The sequence below is a fragment of the Natrix helvetica genome (assembly GCF_964273705.1).
Source record: "Natrix helvetica genome assembly, chromosome: Z".
NCBI classification, from domain to species: Eukaryota; Metazoa; Chordata; class Lepidosauria; order Squamata; family Natricidae; genus Natrix; species Natrix helvetica.
The window spans coordinates 80006870-80025735 of NC_138554.1; the positions used below are offsets into that span (position 1 = coordinate 80006870).

General features: G+C 43.9%; 1 protein-coding gene across 1 annotated transcript in view; it reads right to left on the reverse strand.

The window, feature by feature from the left end:
* STAC (SH3 and cysteine rich domain) overlaps positions 1 to 18866 on the reverse strand; it is a 195318-nt gene that overhangs the window by 84178 nt on the left and 92274 nt on the right. Inside the window, exons 3-4 of the mRNA XM_081933459.1 lie at positions 17243 to 17343; positions 16241 to 16319 (exon numbers count right to left, since the gene is read on the reverse strand). Of these exons, the coding sequence (XP_081789585.1) occupies positions 16241 to 16319; positions 17243 to 17343 (180 nt within the window). The remainder of the gene's footprint in view (positions 1 to 16240; positions 16320 to 17242; positions 17344 to 18866) is intronic.

Consider the following 18866-nt stretch of genomic DNA (forward strand, 5'->3'; position numbering starts at 1 on the left):
TTTCCCATCCCTTCTTTAGTGTGTCCATCCATTCATTCAAAGACATAGAGGTTCTCTAGGCAATTCAGGCATGGCAACAAATTCCATGCCACCGGTAATCTGGGAAACCGTTAATCCCGTGCTACTGTGGACCGCATTGTTGTACGCCACTTTGGTGAAGGGTAGCAAGTCCGACCAGTTGTCTTGTTGATAGTCCACATAACACCAGATGTATTGTTCCACCACCGCATTGGCTCTCTCTGCTGCGCAGTTCATGCTGGGATGAACTTCTGAGCTCAGTTCTTGTGTGGACCCAGTGGATCTCAGGACCTCTCTCCAGAACTTGGCTGTGAACTGGACTCCGCGGTCTGAAATGATCCTCTTGGGCACCCTGTGCAGGCGATAAATGTGTTTCACAAACATTTTCACTAATTTCTTTGCAGACGGCAATCCTAACCAAGCGATGAAGTGTGCCTGCATGGAAACCAAATCAATCTGTCCAGATTACTCTGTTCCCACTGCTGTCTGGGAGTTCAAGATGAAGTCCATTGCAACATCTTCCCATGGTCGGTTAGGGCTGGCCACTCGTTGTAGCAGTCCAGGGGAATAGTCCGGCAGTTGTTTCATTGTTGTGCAAGTAGTACAGCTTTTTACGTAATCTTCCACCTCCAATTCCATCTTTGGCCACCAAAATTGATGCCTGGCGAGGTGGAGTGTTTTTAGGAATCCAAAGTGGCCTGCTAGTTCTGCCTCATGGCTTCATTGTAGAACTTCCAGCCTCAATCCCACGGGGACGTACAGTTTGGATTCCTTCCAGGCTAATCCATTTTCCATTGGTAGGATTTCCTGGTTATTGTTGAGCCACTGGTCTGTTGGGAGCATCAGTTTCATAGCTGTCATCAGTTTCTCCTGGCTTCCATCACTGTTGTACTGTGGGTTTCTCGACAAAACATCTCCCAACAAGTTTTTTGGTATTTGTTGGACCCCTGGGGTTTTTGTCTCTGCTGCAGATGCTGCAGGTTCTGGGTTCAATCATCCCTGGCTGGCCCTTTCCTCCTTCGAGGCCTCCCTCTTGGTAGGACTTTCCGTCACCTTTGGTTGGGGATCCTCTTCCAGAGGTTGTTGGCCCAGATGACTCTTTTTTGGTGGCTCTTTACCGCTGTGGTGGTTGGTGTGCATGCTTGTGGCATTGGGGCTGGATCCAAGCACTCTGATGCTCTGTGGCCAAGTTGGCAACAATGGTGGCATTTTATTGGCCCCCACGAGGAAAGGAACCTAGTTACATCTCTAAACCTAGGAACCGCATTTTCAGGTTGTTCTGCTATCCATCCTGCAGCACTCCCTTTGGTAATCCCTTCTTCCATTGTGGAGATTGCTTCTCTGTAGGAAGGTGGGGTAAGAACCTGTTGGGGGAGACTGGAACCGGTGGGGAGATCAGTTATCTGCCATGGTGCCATCTGCTGAGGGAGGGCAGGTGCCCACTGGCATCCCTTCCATCCATGACTTGGGGTTAAGACCCATCCCGGGGTTGCCTGATTCACAGATTGCAGTTCAACCAACAATGGCTGGCTAGAGGGGGTTTATGTGCCAAGGACCCCTCTGCTGGCTTGGAGAAGTTACGGGCCAAGTTGTTGGCTTGGAGGATTTTCCCATGCTGATAGCCACAGATTTGCCCACTGGAATCTTTTCCATCCATGCCCTGGGAAGAAATCCCAATTTGGTGGTGCTTCATTCACAAGGTAGCCCAATTTGCGGTGACTGGCAAGTGAAAGATGCTGGCCAAATCCCTTCTTGCTGTCTGGGTTGAATTTCCCATTTTGATAGGGAATCTGTCCTCCACTCAGTTGCAGAGTCATTTCATTTATCACTGTTTGGAAGGAATAATTATCTCCACTCCAGTCCTCCAGTCAATTGCAGCATTTATTAGTGAAGGAGGAGGAAAGATTGACTCACGTTTGGCTGAAGAAGTTGGTCTGAGATTCCAAACATCTTGTCGCTTCCAGTCTGCAGAATCTTTCCCCCACTGCATTCCTCCAGATGCAATAAATCTTCAAAACAGAAACTCCCTTGCCTCCAAGGCTTCGCAAAGAAGCTTCAAACAGAAATTCCTTTGCACTGAAGTTTTGCAGAGAAGCATCTCATCTCAGCTTTTATCTCAAAAAGCTTTCTCATAATTATTTGCTATTTTACGCTGACCCGGTCAGCATTGGGAATTTAGCACCCCCTCCCCAGCCCCCATCTCCGGGATGCTGGTGATTTATTTTAAAAGGACAATTGCGATAATGTCAGCATTCCAAGTATCATGCAGAATTAAATCAGAGTCCAAGACAAAACTTTCCTTAAACTTTCCTGCTAACCTGAAACTTATTGTTCTTCAACAGGCCCACGATTTGAGAATGGCGGGCCATTTTGGATTTGTAAAGACTTTGCATCTGATTAAGAGGCAACTTTGGTGGCCTTCATTGAAAAAAAAGACATTGAGTCTTACATAGCCAGTAGTCCCATTTGTGCAGCCGCAAAACAACCACTGGGGAAGCCCCGGGCCTTCTCCAAAGTGTGGCCCGCCCTGAGGCCTCATGGAAGGAGATATCGATGGACTTCATTGTCAAATTGCCAAGGAAATAGGAATAGGAAATACCTGTGATTTGGGTTATCACCTACCTGTTTTCCAAACAAATTCATTTTGTACCCTGTTCCAAAATCCCATTAGCTAAGTCGTTAGCTAAATTATTTATTTCACATGTATACTGGTTACATGCAGTGCCTGAATGCATAATTTCAGAAAGTGGGGTCCAATTCACCTCCCTCTTTTGGAAGGAGTTTCTGAAGTTAATTGGCTCCACCCAGGGGCTAAGCTCCGCCCAACATCCTCAGATTAATGTGGATTGTGAATGGACTAATTCTGTTCTGGAACAGTACCTCTGGTGTTTCATGAATTATCAGCAAGATAATTGGGCTGAACTGTTACCACATGCTGAGGTGGCATACAATAACTGTGCACAGCAGTACCAGCTTGACCCCTTTTAGAGTTGTGTTTGGCTAGGACTTTGTACCGATTCCTGAGTTACCTCAAGAGAAACCACAAATTCTGTCCCTCTCCGAGTGAGTGATCAACTTCGCCAATTTTGGCCTATAACCCGCAAGGCGTTGGAGGAGGCTCACCAGGCGCACAACAAACAGGCTGATAAAATCCACCAAGTTTCTACAAACCATCCAAAAATCTAAAAAACTGGGACCGAAGTATGTCGGTCCATTCCCTATTGTGAAAATCATAAATCCTGTTTCTCTACGATTGGAGTTGCCAAAGAATCTTAGGTGGATTTATCCTATGTTTCATGTGAACCTGTTGAAACCAGAGCACACTTCTTCCTTTCATCCGCCTCAACCTGCACACCCAGCTCCTCTTCTTATTGAGGAAGTGCAGCATTTTGAAGTTAAAGAAATCTTGGACTCCAGGAAACATAGGAGTCGAATTTAGTATCTGGTGTCCTGGAAACATTTTTCCCCCTCCCATACTGAATGGGTTGATAAATCTCATGTTAGGGCTTCTAGACTTTTACAGAAATTCTATGCCAAGTACCCTGATAACCCTGATATTATTTATAATATACAGATTTATGTTTTCTTTTCCATTGTTTTTTGTTTCTCTTGCAGGGATTACTTCTCTACCTGAAGGAGGGCCGGATGTCAGCCTCTGTTTCGCTATTCACTTTCGGCTGCCATTGAAATGGGGGAGGGGGGGTCTGGAATTTGGGAGGGGAAGGTTTGGTACAGGAGAGATTATTAAGAAGGAGTTTTGTTCTTACCATCTACTGGTGTTTAGAGTTGGTCAAGGCCAACCGTCCTGCATACCAACCTGAAGATGCTTCTTGGAGATGCAACCCACATGACACATGAGGGATTTGCAGATTGGACAATGGGGTGGGGGTTACCGGAGGGAGGGATTGGACAAATATTGATATGTATGATTTCGCGTGCTTTTGCCTCAGACCTTGCTTTACTTAACTGCTCTCTTTTCATAACCAGTAAAAGTACTCTTAATTCTGCAAAATGGAATTAAGTGGTTTTTTTTCTTGGTTGCTGAAGGAGGCCGGCTTGACAGTAAAAATAAAACAGTAACAATGTTTGGCAAAGGGAACATCTTAGAACAGATATGTCAATCTCAATTTAATTGAGGGACGGATCATTATTGTGGTTTCCTGCTGGGGCCATGGGGAGGAAGGGCATGGCCAGGGTGGTTGCAGCATACTGGGTATGGCCCGGGCACATGGCCACTTTGCCACTTTCAGGCTGAGCAGACGTGGTGCTCCAGGTGGTGACAGCAGGGGCCTAGTAGACCTGCATGAGCTGCTGACAGCCTCAGTGGTGGCAGCAGCTCACCGCAGTGCTACGTTGTATTGGGTGCATGAAGAGAATGTGCTCCATGACAGGCCAAGGACGACACACAAGGGGAATGAACTGGCTGAGGAGATGACCTCCAGGAACCTGCTCTCCAACTACAAGCAAAAACAGATGGGATCTTAGCAAAATGGTAAGCTATGCAGAACTCTTAGATGAAAAAGGAGAACTAAAATCAATACAAGATCTGAAAACACAAGGAATAAATATGGAATGGTGGCCCTATTTACAAATTTAAAAGATTTAAATGTCGGGAACAATACGGAATACACGAGAAACAATTGAATTAGATAAAATATTATTAGGAATGGGAGGAAAAATGATTAGATTATATAATTTTCTTTTAAGATATAAAATGGAGGAAGAGATGGTAAAGGAGAAAATGATTAGCTGGGGAAGAAATTTTGGCCATAAGAAAAATGGGATAAATTGTGGGAAAGAAATTATAAATTTACAATGGCAGTAGCTTACAAAGAAGACCTCTATAAAGTGTTTCATAGATGGCATTTGCCTCCAGCAAGATTGGCCAAAATGTACCCAAATTTATTCCTCAAATGTTGGAGATCTAGCCACAAGTCTGAACATTCTATCATATGTGATGGACATGCCCCATCACAAGGAAATACTGGTGCAAAATTCAGAAGTGGTTGGAAGAAATTACAGCGCGAAAAATAGAACTAAAAGCATTCTTATTAGGAGTGTTAGGGATGTAACCCTAGGCTTGGCTTGGAAATGTATAAAAGCTATGATTAATTTGCTGTTACTTTAAATGCTTAAGAGATGTAAGAGATGGCTGAGATCTGCGGAAAGGAAGATAAAAGCCAAGGTTATTACTGTAGTTACTGATAATGGGATGGAGTTTACAAATCATGTTCCAAAACTATGTTAAAAACAGCTAGTATTAAGCATAAACGTTCTGCTCCTTATAGATCTCAACATAATTCATTTGTAGAACGAAGAGGGCAAACGTTACAAGCTATGACTAGAACCATGTTAGCTGATTCAGGTTTGCCTGAAACAGTATGGGGTGAAGCCATCATGTGTGCTAATCATTTACTGAACAATGTTGTAAATGCTTCTACTGGAGAGGTACCATTTACTCGTTGGCATGGTAGGAAACCTGATTTGAGCTACTTGCACATATTTGGAGTTCCTGCATGGGTGTATATTCCAGCACAGATCAGATTAAAGGGACAAACTTGTGCAAGACAGTTAATATTTGTTGGTTATAACTCAAACCATAGATCTTATAGGTTCTGGGAACATGGGACAATTAAGTTCTATCACAGTGCTAATGCACAGTTTCTGCAACATGTTGGTTGGAACAAACTAGAAAATAATGATGAGGTAGTAATTGAAACCTGAGTAGATCAAAAGAATGTATCAGGAATACCAGAAACGTGTGATGAAAGGAAGGAGTCTACTCAGTAGGAGCAAGTGATAAAAGCAGGAGGACGTTCAGGATAGTCCACCTATGAGCCCAGAGTTACCCAGAAGGTCAACCCATGCAACGTCACCACCTGATAGGCATCTGTTGGATGTAAGGTGAATAAAGTACCTGCTGCATACCATGAGTTGACTACCATGAGTTGACAACTGAGGATAAAAAAGTAGGGCAAGCTGAAATGAACAGTGAGTTTAAGTCATTGCAGGATTTGGGAGTGCTTGATGAGACTGATTTACCTTCAGGTAAATATGCAAGGGGACGCAAACGGGTATATGTGTAAAACTGGAGTGAATGAGAATTATGTAACCCATTATAGATGGAAATTATGTAAACCCCGATGAGTTAGTTTTGGGGATGTTGATATAAAAGGTTCTATAAATTATATTTGACCATGGGCCTTGAATTTGACACCCTGTCTTAGAACAAAGACTCCAGATATCATCCCCCATGCTTTATCAACTGCTTATTGTTTATGGAAAATATGTTGTCACACCGGAACTACCCTGTTTTATGATTAGATGAAAAAGATTCTAAAAGTAAATGGAATAAGTTTACTTGCACAAAGATTCTATGCTGATTGGAGAGGAATCTGAGACATTAATAGGGCTACACTTGGAACACTATAGTAGAACTCTTTCCATCTCACTGCAAGATTCTGTGACACCACAGCCATTTCTTCTTTGATTGTTGAAGAAAACAGAAGTTCATCTAGTAGCCAACATTCTCCTCCTCCACCCCATCCTGAATACAGATCTTGCAAGAAAGTATTTCAAAATATTCTGATTTCTTCTGGTATTTTCTACTACTTTCAACAGCTTAATATTTTTGGGTCTGCCATTCCTGGCCTTTTGAATCCATGACAGCAATGACATAGCAAAGGGTCAGACAGCAGCTAATCTGCTGCATGTTCTTGCCATTGTTGCTTCATGCTATTGTTGGTCCATTGATGGCATGTGAACTCAATCATTGAAGGGGAGATAAGTAGGAAGGCAAGCAGTCTGTGCTCTTTTGGGGGATAAGTGGGAAATTCTGGTAGGCAGAATAATCTTCCCTGCTCCTTGGTCCCCCAAATGATGGGCTGGCTGTAAAATCAAGATCATGGCACACACTTGAAAGTAAATCAGGAAGACTGTAACTGGGGTATGTGGGTCTGTCTGTCTCAGAAGAATAGAGTGCTAGGTGTTGTGTACTGAACTGCCCTGCCATAGACTTGCATTGCTGACTCCTGATTGGCTAAGACGTAGCAGCCTGCCGGTGGGAGAATCCAGCTACCTGATTGGTTAAACGCCTAACAACTCGACTATAAAAGAGCTGTCAGCTGTCTTTTGCTGTTGTTTGCCGGTCCGGATTTTGCTGTACATATGAGCTGCTTGTCACTGTTAATAAAGGTTGTGTTAGCTTCAACCTGCCTTGCCTCAGTGCCTGTCTGCCTCTTTCTGCCTATAGAACACTGGCGATGAGGATGGGATCAGGGCTAAGGTAAAGGACAAAGAGAAGTCACAGAGCTGTCTCAAGTCACTAAGCGATAAGACGTCGCTCATCGCTGATATTTTTTTCTGATTCTTCACGCTGTCCTTCTCAGGATGACTATCCAACCAGCATTCTCGGCATTCAGTCCGGCCACCGAAACATGGGACACTTACCTCGAACGCTTACCTTGAGTGCTTCCTGGAGGCAAATGACTTCACAGGTTTGTCTAGTGGCCGTAAAAGAGGCTATTTCCTCAGCGCCTGTGGCCACAAGATGTTTGGCACAGCCAGGGCTTTAGCAACCCCTCAGTCACTGCACCCAATACCCTGGGAGACGCTGTTGGAGAAGTTAAAAAACCACTATTCTCCAACTCCCTCACATATGACGAGGTGCTATGCATTCTGACAGAGGATCCAGAGAGAAGGAGAATCCGTGTCAGACTACATGGCGTCCCTCAGAACGGCAGCTCTACACTGCAATTTCCCTGTGCTGGATGATGCCCTACTAGAACAGCTGGTCTGTGGTATGAGAGACCTCAGACTTCAGCAGCGTTTGCTGGCGCGAAAAGAGCTGACACTTCAGGCAGCCGTGGATGAAGCCACAGCATACAAAATGTCTGATAAATCTACTGCAGAAATTCAAAAATTTCTGCCTGGCCACCCATGCCGGCAGGGGCCATGCAGTCCACCATGACGAAGTCAATGCGGACGATTTTTCTGACATCAAAGAAGACATCAGCCGCCTCAACCTGACAACCTAGAAAAAATGAAAGATAGACTTTTTGCCTCAGCCGGGTTGCCTCAGTTGCAGCGGGAACCATGCAAGGTCGGTTTGCAGGTTCAAAGCCACCATCTGTCAACATTGTGACAGGAAGCGACATTTGTCCAAGGTGTGCAGGGCGACCATGCCAGTTGCTCTTTGGCCTCCTGAACACGCCTTGCCAGGGCAGTCCACAAGACAAGCGCCTATGCACCGCCGGGACTGTTTCGCCATTGCAGATGACCAGCAGCAATCTGAATGGGCTGTCAGTCACGCATTGCTCTCAAAGCCGGCTCACAAAATCTATATGACTGTCCAAATTGAGGAGAAGCCCTGTAAAATGGAGGTGGACACTGGGTCTTCCAAGTCCCTTGTCTTGTGGGCCACTATCAAGTGGATAGTGCCCAGCCTTGCTAAGGCTACCATCCAGCAATGCCCAATTCGCCTATCAAGGGCAACTAATTCATATTGTGGGTTGTGGCACATTCTAAGTCACCTGCCAAAACTTCAAAGGGCCTCTTTCTCTCATCACAGTTGATGGCGAGTTGCCCAGCCTTCTAGGGCTGGCTTGGTTCTCCACGCTGGGGCTCAACATTTCCAGCATCCACTCCGTGGTTCCAGACCCTTTTGCTGCACTGACCAGCGAGTTCATGGATGTTTACGACGACCAGCTGGGTAAATATACGGGACACCTATTTCATTTAATTTGGACCCCCAGGTGGCACCAATCCACCTTAAGCCTAGGAGAGTGCCATTTGCCCTACGGCCCAAGGTAGACTTGGAATTGGACAAATTAATTGCACAAGGGGTGCTTAAGGCAGTGGACCACTCCCCCTGGGAGACTCCCATTGTGATACCCATCAAACAGGATGGGAGCATTAGGATCTGTGGTGACTTTAAATGCACCATCAATAGAGAATTGCAAGCCAACCCTTACCCTGTATCTGTGGTGCAGCACCTGCTCCACTCCCTGGGGCGGGGTACTGTCTTTGCCAAGTTAGACTTAGCACAAGCCTATCAGCCACTGCCTTAGCCCAGACCATCATGACCCTCCGGGGAGCCTTTAAGTGCAAGAGGTTATAGTTTGGGGTTAGCATTGCCCCAGGCATTTTTCAAAGCCTAATGGAGCAATTGCTCCTTATTTCTATGATGTGCTTGTCTCCGCCAAGGATCAAGCCGACCTCATCATCAAACTAAGGGCAGTCCTAAACAGATTCTGCCAGTCGGGGCTAAAACTTAAGCAAGGGAAATGCAAATTAGGAGTTCCCAGCGTAGAATTTTTAGGGTACCTCGTGGATGCCAGAGGCATTCACCCTACCCGTCCAAGATAGAGGAATAAAAAAAGGTACCACGCCCACGTCTAAAGTGGAGCTCCAAGCCTTTATTGGGCTCCATTTTTATGCCATATTTTTGCCGCATAAGGCTTCTTTGGCTGAGCCCCTGCACAGGCTCTTGGACTCTAAGACCCCTTGACATTGGGGTCCTAAGGAAGCCCATGCCTTCAGGGCAGTTAAGGACATCCTCATGTCCCAGTCACTGCTGGTCTAAGACCCCTTGACATTGGGGTCCTAAGGAAGCCCATGCCTTCAGGGCAGTTAAGGACATCCTCATGTCCCAGTCACTGCTGGTCTAAGACCCCTTGACATTGGGGTCCTAAGGAAGCCCATGCCTTCAGGGCAGTTAAGGACATCCTCATGTCCCAGTCACTGCTGGTCTAAGACCCCTTGACATTGGGGTCCTAAGGAAGCCCATGCCTTCAGGGCAGTTAAGGACATCCTCATGTCCCAGTCACTGCTGGTCTAATACAGCGACCGCCTCCCTCTGATTTTGGTGTGCAATGCATCACCTTTTGGCATTGGGGCTGTTGTGAGCCACGTCCTCCCTAATGGCTCAGAAGCCCCAATTGCCTATTATTCCTGCAACCTCTCAGCTGTGGAAAGAAAGTGCAGCCAGCTAGACAAGGAGGCTCTAGCTGCTGTAGCAGGGGCCAAGCGTTTTCATGATTATGTCTATGGTCGGTTATTTCAGTTGTTTACAGACGACAAGCCCCTCTTGGGTCTCTTGGCGGGAGACCGCCAGACCCCGCAAATTTTATCGCCGAGAATGTCCAGATGGACCATTTTCCTGACAGCATACAATTACCAGCTTGTCTATAGGCCAGGGAAGAATTTGGGGCATGCGGATGCCCTCAGTCGCTGCTCTTTGCCAGTGCCAGTGGAGGACCCTGCTCCCGCTGCCTCAACCTTCCTCGTAGAGGAATTAGCCATGCCAATATCTGCCTGGGATATTGCACAGCTATCTGCATCTGACCCTGTCCTCTCCAAAGTGCTGGACTGGGTGTGCAGGGGTTGGCCACAAGGGCCAGTAGGTCAGGAGTTCCAGCTCTTTTAAGTACATCGGCATGAGCTATCCATTCTCAATGGATGCCTGTTGTGGGGAAACTGGGTAGTACATCCCCCCAAGTGTAGGGCGCCAATTTTGAGTTGCCTGCACACTGCTCACCCAGGAATTGTGCGCATGAAAGCACTGGGCAGGAGCTACATGTGGTGGCCCAAAATTGACCACAGATAGAAGACTGGGTGGCTGCCTGCCAACAGTGCCAGCAGTCAAGGTCAGCTCCCCCGTCAGTGCCCATCTGAGAGTGGGACATGTCCCGGGCTCCATGGGCACGAATCTATTTGGATTTCGCTGGCCCATTTCTGGGCCAGAATTTTCTAATTGTAGTGGATGCCTACTTGAACTGGGTGGAGCTGGCATTCATGCCATCCACCACTTCAGAGGCTGTCATTAAGGTACTGGAAAGACTTTTTGCAACCCAGGGGTTGCCTGATGTGGTGGTGTCCATCAATGGGCCCCAGTTTACATTGGCACCATTCCAAGTGTTCCTAGGCCAGCTAGGCATCCGACATGCGACCACGGCTCTGTTTCACCTGGCAGGCAATGGCCTGGCTGAATGGACCGTCCGATCTGCTAAGGAGGCGTTGGGCCGCCTGGGGCCAGGTAATTGGCAAAATAAATTGTCCCAATACTTCCTGGCACAACATACAACACCGTACCCGGTCACTAACCAAAGCCCAGCAGAACGGCTAATGGGACGCCAGCTCCGGACAACCCTGGACCGGCTGTACCCCAGGTATGTTTCAGAAAAAAGCCCCAACACTGACAGCACTGCTCGAGCCTTTAACTTGGGAGAACTGGTCTACGATCAGAACTTTGGAGCTAAACCAGCGTGGCTCCCTGGACAACTAACTGGATCCTACTCTTATTGGGTCCAGCTCGATGATGGAAGAGATTGGCACCGCCACATTAATCAACTTCGACGGAGATTGACCGGTGCTTCAGACCTCCAACCAGGGCAGGCCCAATCCTACCCTGGTGAACTAACGCGGCCCGAAGCCGATTCAGCACCCGTCTCCAATGCGTTCTCATCGCCAACCCTGCCTGATAGTCCCATTGGTCCAGCGATGGTCACTTGTCCCGCCATCTCGGCCGCTCAGTCTCCAGCAGTTCTTCAGGTGCAGCCAGCAGAGACTCCTCCTATGGCCGCCGCCCCTGAGCTAAGATGATTGGGGTGGATCCGACGTCACCCAGCGTACTTGGCGGACTACGCATGTGCCAAATGGGAGGGGAGGGGTATTGTGTACTGAACTGCCCTGCCATAGACTTACATTGCTGACTCCTGATTGGCTAAAACGCAGCAGCCTGCCGGCGGGAGAATCCAGCTACCAGATTGGTTAAATGCCTGACAGCTCAACTATAAAAGAGCTGTCAGCTGTTTTTTGCTGCTGTTTGCTGGTCCGAGTTTTGCTGTACATATGAGCTGTTTGTCATTATTAATAAAGGTTGTGTTAGCTTCAACCTGCCTTGCCTCAGTCCCTGTGTGCTTTGTTCACCCTATAGAACACCAATCAACAGGAAATATGCATGTGTAAAGCTTGTAGCAATTGTGGGTAGTTAGAAAGTTGATAGAAATAACAAGGATTAAACAACTTGCAGACCTCAGCCAAAAGTTAGCAATGGAGATGGTCTGCAGCAAATGAAATGTCTATTAGATAACTTCTGGAGCCAAGGCTTGAATGGGACAGCTATACACCAATAGAACAAATTGTAGAATTATTGCTAAAATGTTTATTAGAGGATATTTCTTCTTATTTCACCTTGTCCCGCCTTCTCCTTTAGTAAAAACGTATAAAGCTTTCTTAATCCTTTGTTCTTGGTTCTTCGCCTTTTGACCAGGAACCCTTGGAGTACTCCAATAAAAAGCAATCAGAAAACCTGAAACTCGTGTCTGGCATCCATCATTGGCTTTGGCACCAGGCTCAGACCCGAATTGGGGACAACACAATAGTTACAGTAGAAACTGAGGAGAGAATGAAATGACACTGCAGAAGATGTGGAGAAATGCTCCTTGACAAGGTAGTGTAGTAGGATACACTACCTTGTGAGATTAATTCAGAAGTTCTAATTTACATTATAATTCAGCTAGGAAGCTACTTGAGTGAATTGTAGTTGTCTAAATGGTTTTATTTTTGTTAGATATGGGCGATTCATCTCTTGCTACTTATATATTTACTTTCATCTGTCTAACTAATCAACAACAACTATATTTTATTATGGTCTGTAAACCTTTATTCCCATTTAGAATCTCTTATCCCTGTGACTTTTAGAGAAAAAAAACCCTTGAAATAATATTCTGTTTATCTTGTTAACAGTCCTCAAATGTGATTATCACTCCCGCTGTCAAGCAAAACCAAGCATTTAATAGTGATTGCCATACCATATGCATGAATCACACAAGTGGCAAGAAAATAGGGGCAGTCAGGCATAACACAGGTAGACAGTAAACACAAGGTCAATCAAAATGGACTCAAATGTCTATACACCAATGTATGAGGAATAAACAGGGCGAATTAGAAATTCAAGTAAAAGAAGGCAGATACGATATTATTGCCATTACAGAAACTTGGTGGGATGAAACCGACAAATGTAACATACAGCTAGAAGGATTTAAATTATTTAAAAGAAATAGACCAAATAAAAGAGGAGGTGGAGTTGCACTATATATAAGAAATAACTACGTCTCTACAGAAATAGAGCACAACAATGATGAGAACTATCTTGAATGCATTTGGGTCAGTATTAAAGGTTGTGAGGGAAATGACATTGCCATAGGTCTATACTACAGGCCACCCAACCAAGCAGAGGAAGTAGATGAACTTTTTGCTAGTCAGCTAATTAAGGTATGTAGGAAGCACACCACAATAGTAATGGGAGATTTTAACTACCCTGATATCAACTGGGAAACAAATTCTGCACCAAGTGGAAGATCCAATAGGTTCCTAACAAACCTAGCAGACAACTTTGTTTTCCAAAAAGTAGAGGGGAACAAGGGGATCAGCCATATTGGACTTAATTCTCACTGAGGAAATGATAGAAGGTGTTGAAGCCATAGGAACCCTGGGGGCAAGTGACCATGCAATATTGGAATTCAACATTATCCAAACACAAGTAGTAGAACAAAGCCAAACTAGAGTCTTGGACTTTAAGAAAGCTAATTTCAATAAACTTAGAGAGAGCTTGGGAAAAATTCCATGGATAAGAATCCTCAAGGGGAAAACAACTCAAAAAGCTTGGGAAATTTTGAAAAATGAGATTACAAAAGCCCAGTCTAGCACAATATCAATGAAGAAGAAAAATAACAGCTCCCAAAAGAAACCAGCATGGCTGCATAAAGAACTATCTGACAAACTGAAAGACAAAAAAGGTAAGTATAAAAAGTGGAACTACGGCAGAATATCAGCAAATAGCCTGAGCTTGTAAAGATGAAGTGAAGAAAGCTAAGGCTCACAATGAAGAAAGGCTAGCGACAAAAGTAAAAAATAACAAAAAAGCTTCTTCCAACATGTTAAAAACAGGAAAAAGGTTAAGGAAGCAATTGGTCCATTGCTGGGAGAAAGTGGCAAGAAGGTAACAAGCAACAGGGAGAAAGCAGAACTATTTCACTCATTTTTTGCATCTGTCTTTACACAAAGGGATAAAACAGTCCAACCTATCAAAAACAGCACCACAAAAATCAGATTAGGAACACAAATTGAAATAGGGAAGAAAATGGTAAGTGAGCACCTTAGACGAGTTCAAATCACAGGGACCGGATGTATTACACCCCAGGGTTCTGAAGGAACTAGCAGACGACATCTCAGAACCACTGAATTATATCTTTCAGAGATCCTGGAACACCGGGGAACTACCGGAGGACTGGAAAAGAGCTGATGTGGTTCCCATCTTCAAAAAAGGGGGAAAATTAGATCCAGAAAACTACAGACCTATCAGCCTGACCTCAATACCAGGAAAGATTCTGGAAAAAATAATCAAGCAATGAATTTGCGAACACCTAGAAGCAAATAAAGTAATAGCCAAAAGCCAACATGGATTTGTCAAAACAGATCATGCCAGACTTATTGCATTCTTTGATAATGTGACAAAATTAGTGGACCAGAGGAATGCCGTCGATATAGTTTACTTGGACTTCAGTAAGGCTTTTGATAAGGTAGACCATAACCTACTACTAGATAAAGTAGAAGAATGTGGGTTAGACAGCATCACCACCAGACGTATTCGTAACTGGCTGACCAATCGCACTCAACGTGTAGTTCTCAATGGAACTGCTTCTACATGGAGGGAAGTATGCAGTGGAGTACCACAAGGCTCTGTTTTAGGCCCAGTACTCTTCAACATTTTCATCAACGATTTGGATGAGGGAATGGGGAACTCATCAAATTTGCAGATGACACCAAGCTGGCAGGAATAGCCACACTCCAGAAGATAGGCTAAAGATACAGAAGGATCTTGACAAACTTGAACATTGGGCACTATCTAATAAAATGAAATTCAATGGTGAAAAGAGTAAGGTTCTACATTTAGGCAACAAAAATGGAATGCACAGGTACAGTATAGGTGATACCTTGCTCAGTAGTAGTAACTGTGAAAGGGATCTTGGAGTGCTAGTGGACAACCATTTAAATATGAGCCAGCAGTGTGCAGCAGCTGCCAAAAAAGCCAACACAGTCCTAGGCTGCATCAACAGAGGGATAGAATCAAAATCACGTGAAATGTTAATACCACTTTATAATGCCTTGGTAAGGCCACACTTGGAATACTGCATTCAGTTCTGGTCGCCACGATGTAAAAAAGATGTGGAGATTCTAGAAAGAGTGCAGAGAAGAGCAACAAAGATGATTAGGAGACTGGAGACTAAAACATGAAGAACGGTTGCAGGAACTGGGTATGATTAGCTTAAGAAAAAGAAGGACTAGGGGAGACATGATAGCATTGTTCCAATATCTCAGGGGTTGCAACAAAGAAGAGGGAGTCAAACTATTCTCCAAAGCAGAGAAAAGAGACATCATCAAATACCCCTTAAAAAGTCACATCAACAAACACAGCTGAGATAAAGAAAAAAGCACCACAGATTGCACCCCCGAAAAAAGGAAGGTGAGTGTTGGTGATAGGAGATTCTATTCTCAAAGGAACAGAACCAGCCATCTGTAGACCAGGCATACAAGTATGTCTAGTTTAATGAAAAGAAGGACTAGGGGAGATATGATAGCAATGTTCCAATATCTCAGGGGTTGCCAAAAGAAGAGGGTCAAACTATTCTCCAAAGCACCTGAGGGTAGAGCAAGAAGCAATGGATGGAAACTAATCAAGGAGAGAAGCAACTTAGAACTGAGGAGAAATTTCCTGACAGAACAAGCAATCAGTGGAACAGCTTTCCTCCAGAAGTTGTGAATGCCCAAACACTGGAAGTCTTTAAGAAGATGTTGGATAGCTATTTGTCTGAAACGGTATAGGGTTTCCTGCCTAGGCAGGGGGTTGGACTAGAAGACCTCCAAGACTAGAAGACTTCCAACTCTACTATTGTATTGTATTGCATTGCATTGCATTGCATTGCATTGCATTGTATTGTATTGTATTGTATTGTTCCTTGGCAAAGGGATTTTCAGGTTTATGAACTTCATGTAACATTTGCGTGTTTTTTTCTTTCTTGAAATTTCCCTCTTCAACAAGATTTGGAAAATTCCCGAGTGTTATGAATGAAAACATATAAAAGTTTATACAGGACACTGAACATCAAGTTCATAGAACAGAAAAAGAGAAACAATAACAGAAAATTAATCTTAAGTTTACCAATTGGCATGACTTCTTTGATGCATCCAAACTGCTCCTGAATGAGGTGACTGCTGTAGTAACGGCGGAAACCTTTGGGCTAGAAAGTAAGAGAAAGGAAATGAAGATATGAGATTAGGAGAACTAAAGGCACTACATACACACATTTAAATTTAAAGACAAAAAGGCATTTCAGAGCCCATTCATTCACTCAGCATCTGGTCTAATTCTTACAACAGCTGCACTTTTCCCCACAGTCATGAAAGTGCTCTCTGCATTTGTGGAGCAATACTGAAAAAAAATTAATTCAGATTTATTTAGAAATTCAGAAAGATTAGAAATTTTTACATACCAAAATGTAAGGTTTACATTTTAAAATGAATATTTGAATAAGCCCATTACAATAATACAGATGCCATTTGCACGTTAAGGTGTAAGAGAAGTCTTGAGATGGAGCCTTCATGGAAAGGTACTAGTAGGATTTTTGTTCTGATTCAGAAGGAAACCAGGAAACCACATTTGCTTTTCTGCTGAATTTAGGGCACAGTCCAGAATTTAGGGGGCCTTGGTCAAGGTAGTTTCAACTGACCCTCCTCAGTATTACTGCCCACTTATTTGCCTTTTGACAAATTTGTGGATTGCAGATCTGCAAACTGTCGAAAAGCAGAGTATGACAAGAATAGCAGACTGCTTCACTTCTTCAGTCTTGCCATTGCTTGCAAACCAAGGAAAGGGTGGAAATAGTCAAAAACACAGTAAGGAGGACCTAGAAGATTATAGAAATCAGCAACACAGTCCTTGCAGAAAGAAGAATATACAAAATGAAAACACTCAATATTATCTCTGCCAATAGGGACCTAAGCTATGTAAACATAAAGAGACAGAGAATGATTTCTATAACCTTTTAGTAGTGCAAGTATATTTTTTAAGTCAGCTAAATCAAGAAGATTGGAGGGATCTGTTAGACCAACATCTCTTACTGAACCTTATTTGCAGGTTTATTCAATAGTTATATTGGCTTACCAATTTGCCCATGCATCGTTGCTGTCCAGTGCTTTCTGCACATTTGTGGTGAATGCTCAGTTTGCATGCCTTACAGCGTAATCCATGTTTAGCATTTGTCCCTGTCAAAGGCACAGATATAATCAATAGTTTCCATATGCTCACCAAATGACATGGCATACAAATTCAAATGTGATTCAACTTTTCTGCACTGCAAAACTTCCAGTCATTTTAAGTGTGTGTAATCTGTTTTGTTTTTTCATATGATGGTGAGTCTTGAAAAACTTATTTTAGCTGCAAATAATTGCATCTCAAGTATATGAGAAAGCAGAATTGCACATATTTAAATGATTACTTAATTTTTAAAAAAGATTTTAACCCAATCTTTATTATTTTTATGAATAATTCAAGATGGTAAACATACCTAATACTCCTTCCTCCTTCTATTTTTCCTCACAACAAAAACTGTGAGAAGCTGGAATGAGACAGAATGACTGACCCAAAGTCTATCTGCTGGCTTTTCATACTCAAACAGGACTAGAGATCACAGTCTCATGTATCATCTTTCCCCTTTAAAAACCGAAATGTATGAAATATTGCAAGGGTCTGGCAGGCCTGTAAGAGATCCCATGGCTTTATTGGTGCAAAAGAATACAGTGAGAAATAAGGTTCCAGATGGCATATGGTGCAGAGCGTATGATGGCAAGCAGGATCAGATGGGTAGGGCCAGGTCGCAGAGCTAACTGTAAATATAAGGGAACCCAATTTGGCCCGAAGTTTGTTCATGTGACTGTGGAGTACTGCAATAGCCAATACTATTGGTTATAAATCCGGTTTTTTTACCTATCATAACTTACAGTGGTTACTAAACAAATGCATATTAAGCAAGGACTTTGCATGAATAGAACAAAATGCAATAAAAATGCAGAGAGAGTCTCCACTCTCTCTTACAATAAAGATATTTACAGAAATGTTTCCCTGAAATATTTTTGCCATATATCTTGTAACATTGGTTAAGATCTAGCAATGGGACCTGTTAGTAAAGGGAGAATACCAGATCCAAATCCTCATCATTTAAATAGACAAAACTGCTGAAATAAGTTAAGCAACTCTGCTTTCTCTCTGTTGCCTGTTACTTCCTTGCCATCTTCTCTCTTCAATGGACTGTCTCCTTGATTTTTTTTCTTATTATTTATATGTTGGAAGAAGAACTTCTGGGGTGATGTCATGTTGGTGCAGTTACAGGAGAATGAGACCCCATTCTTCCTGTCTAAATTTTCATTTCTGGAGGCCAGCAACAGCAAAGCTGGGCCTTGGAGAGGACAGTGATATAGAGGGGGAAATACAGGAGTGATGGAGAGAACAGCGATCTCCTGCTGTGAAGGGTGGAATCTCTGAAATCCGACATGAAAGAGACCAGCTGTAATGGCTTGGTCCAGAGACGTGACAGCCTAATTAATGGGCGAGGAAGCAAAAAATGAGGTGACAAGAAATATTGGTGGAGAGTGCTAAAACAAAGTGAAATTCTGAGATACTTCTCCAAGTTGGTGGAATTTACAATAGAGCAATTAAGTGAGTTTCCAAAGAGGGGAGAGCAGCACCTGAGCAGTGGACAGCAGAAGGAGGAAGAAGACAAAACCAGCAC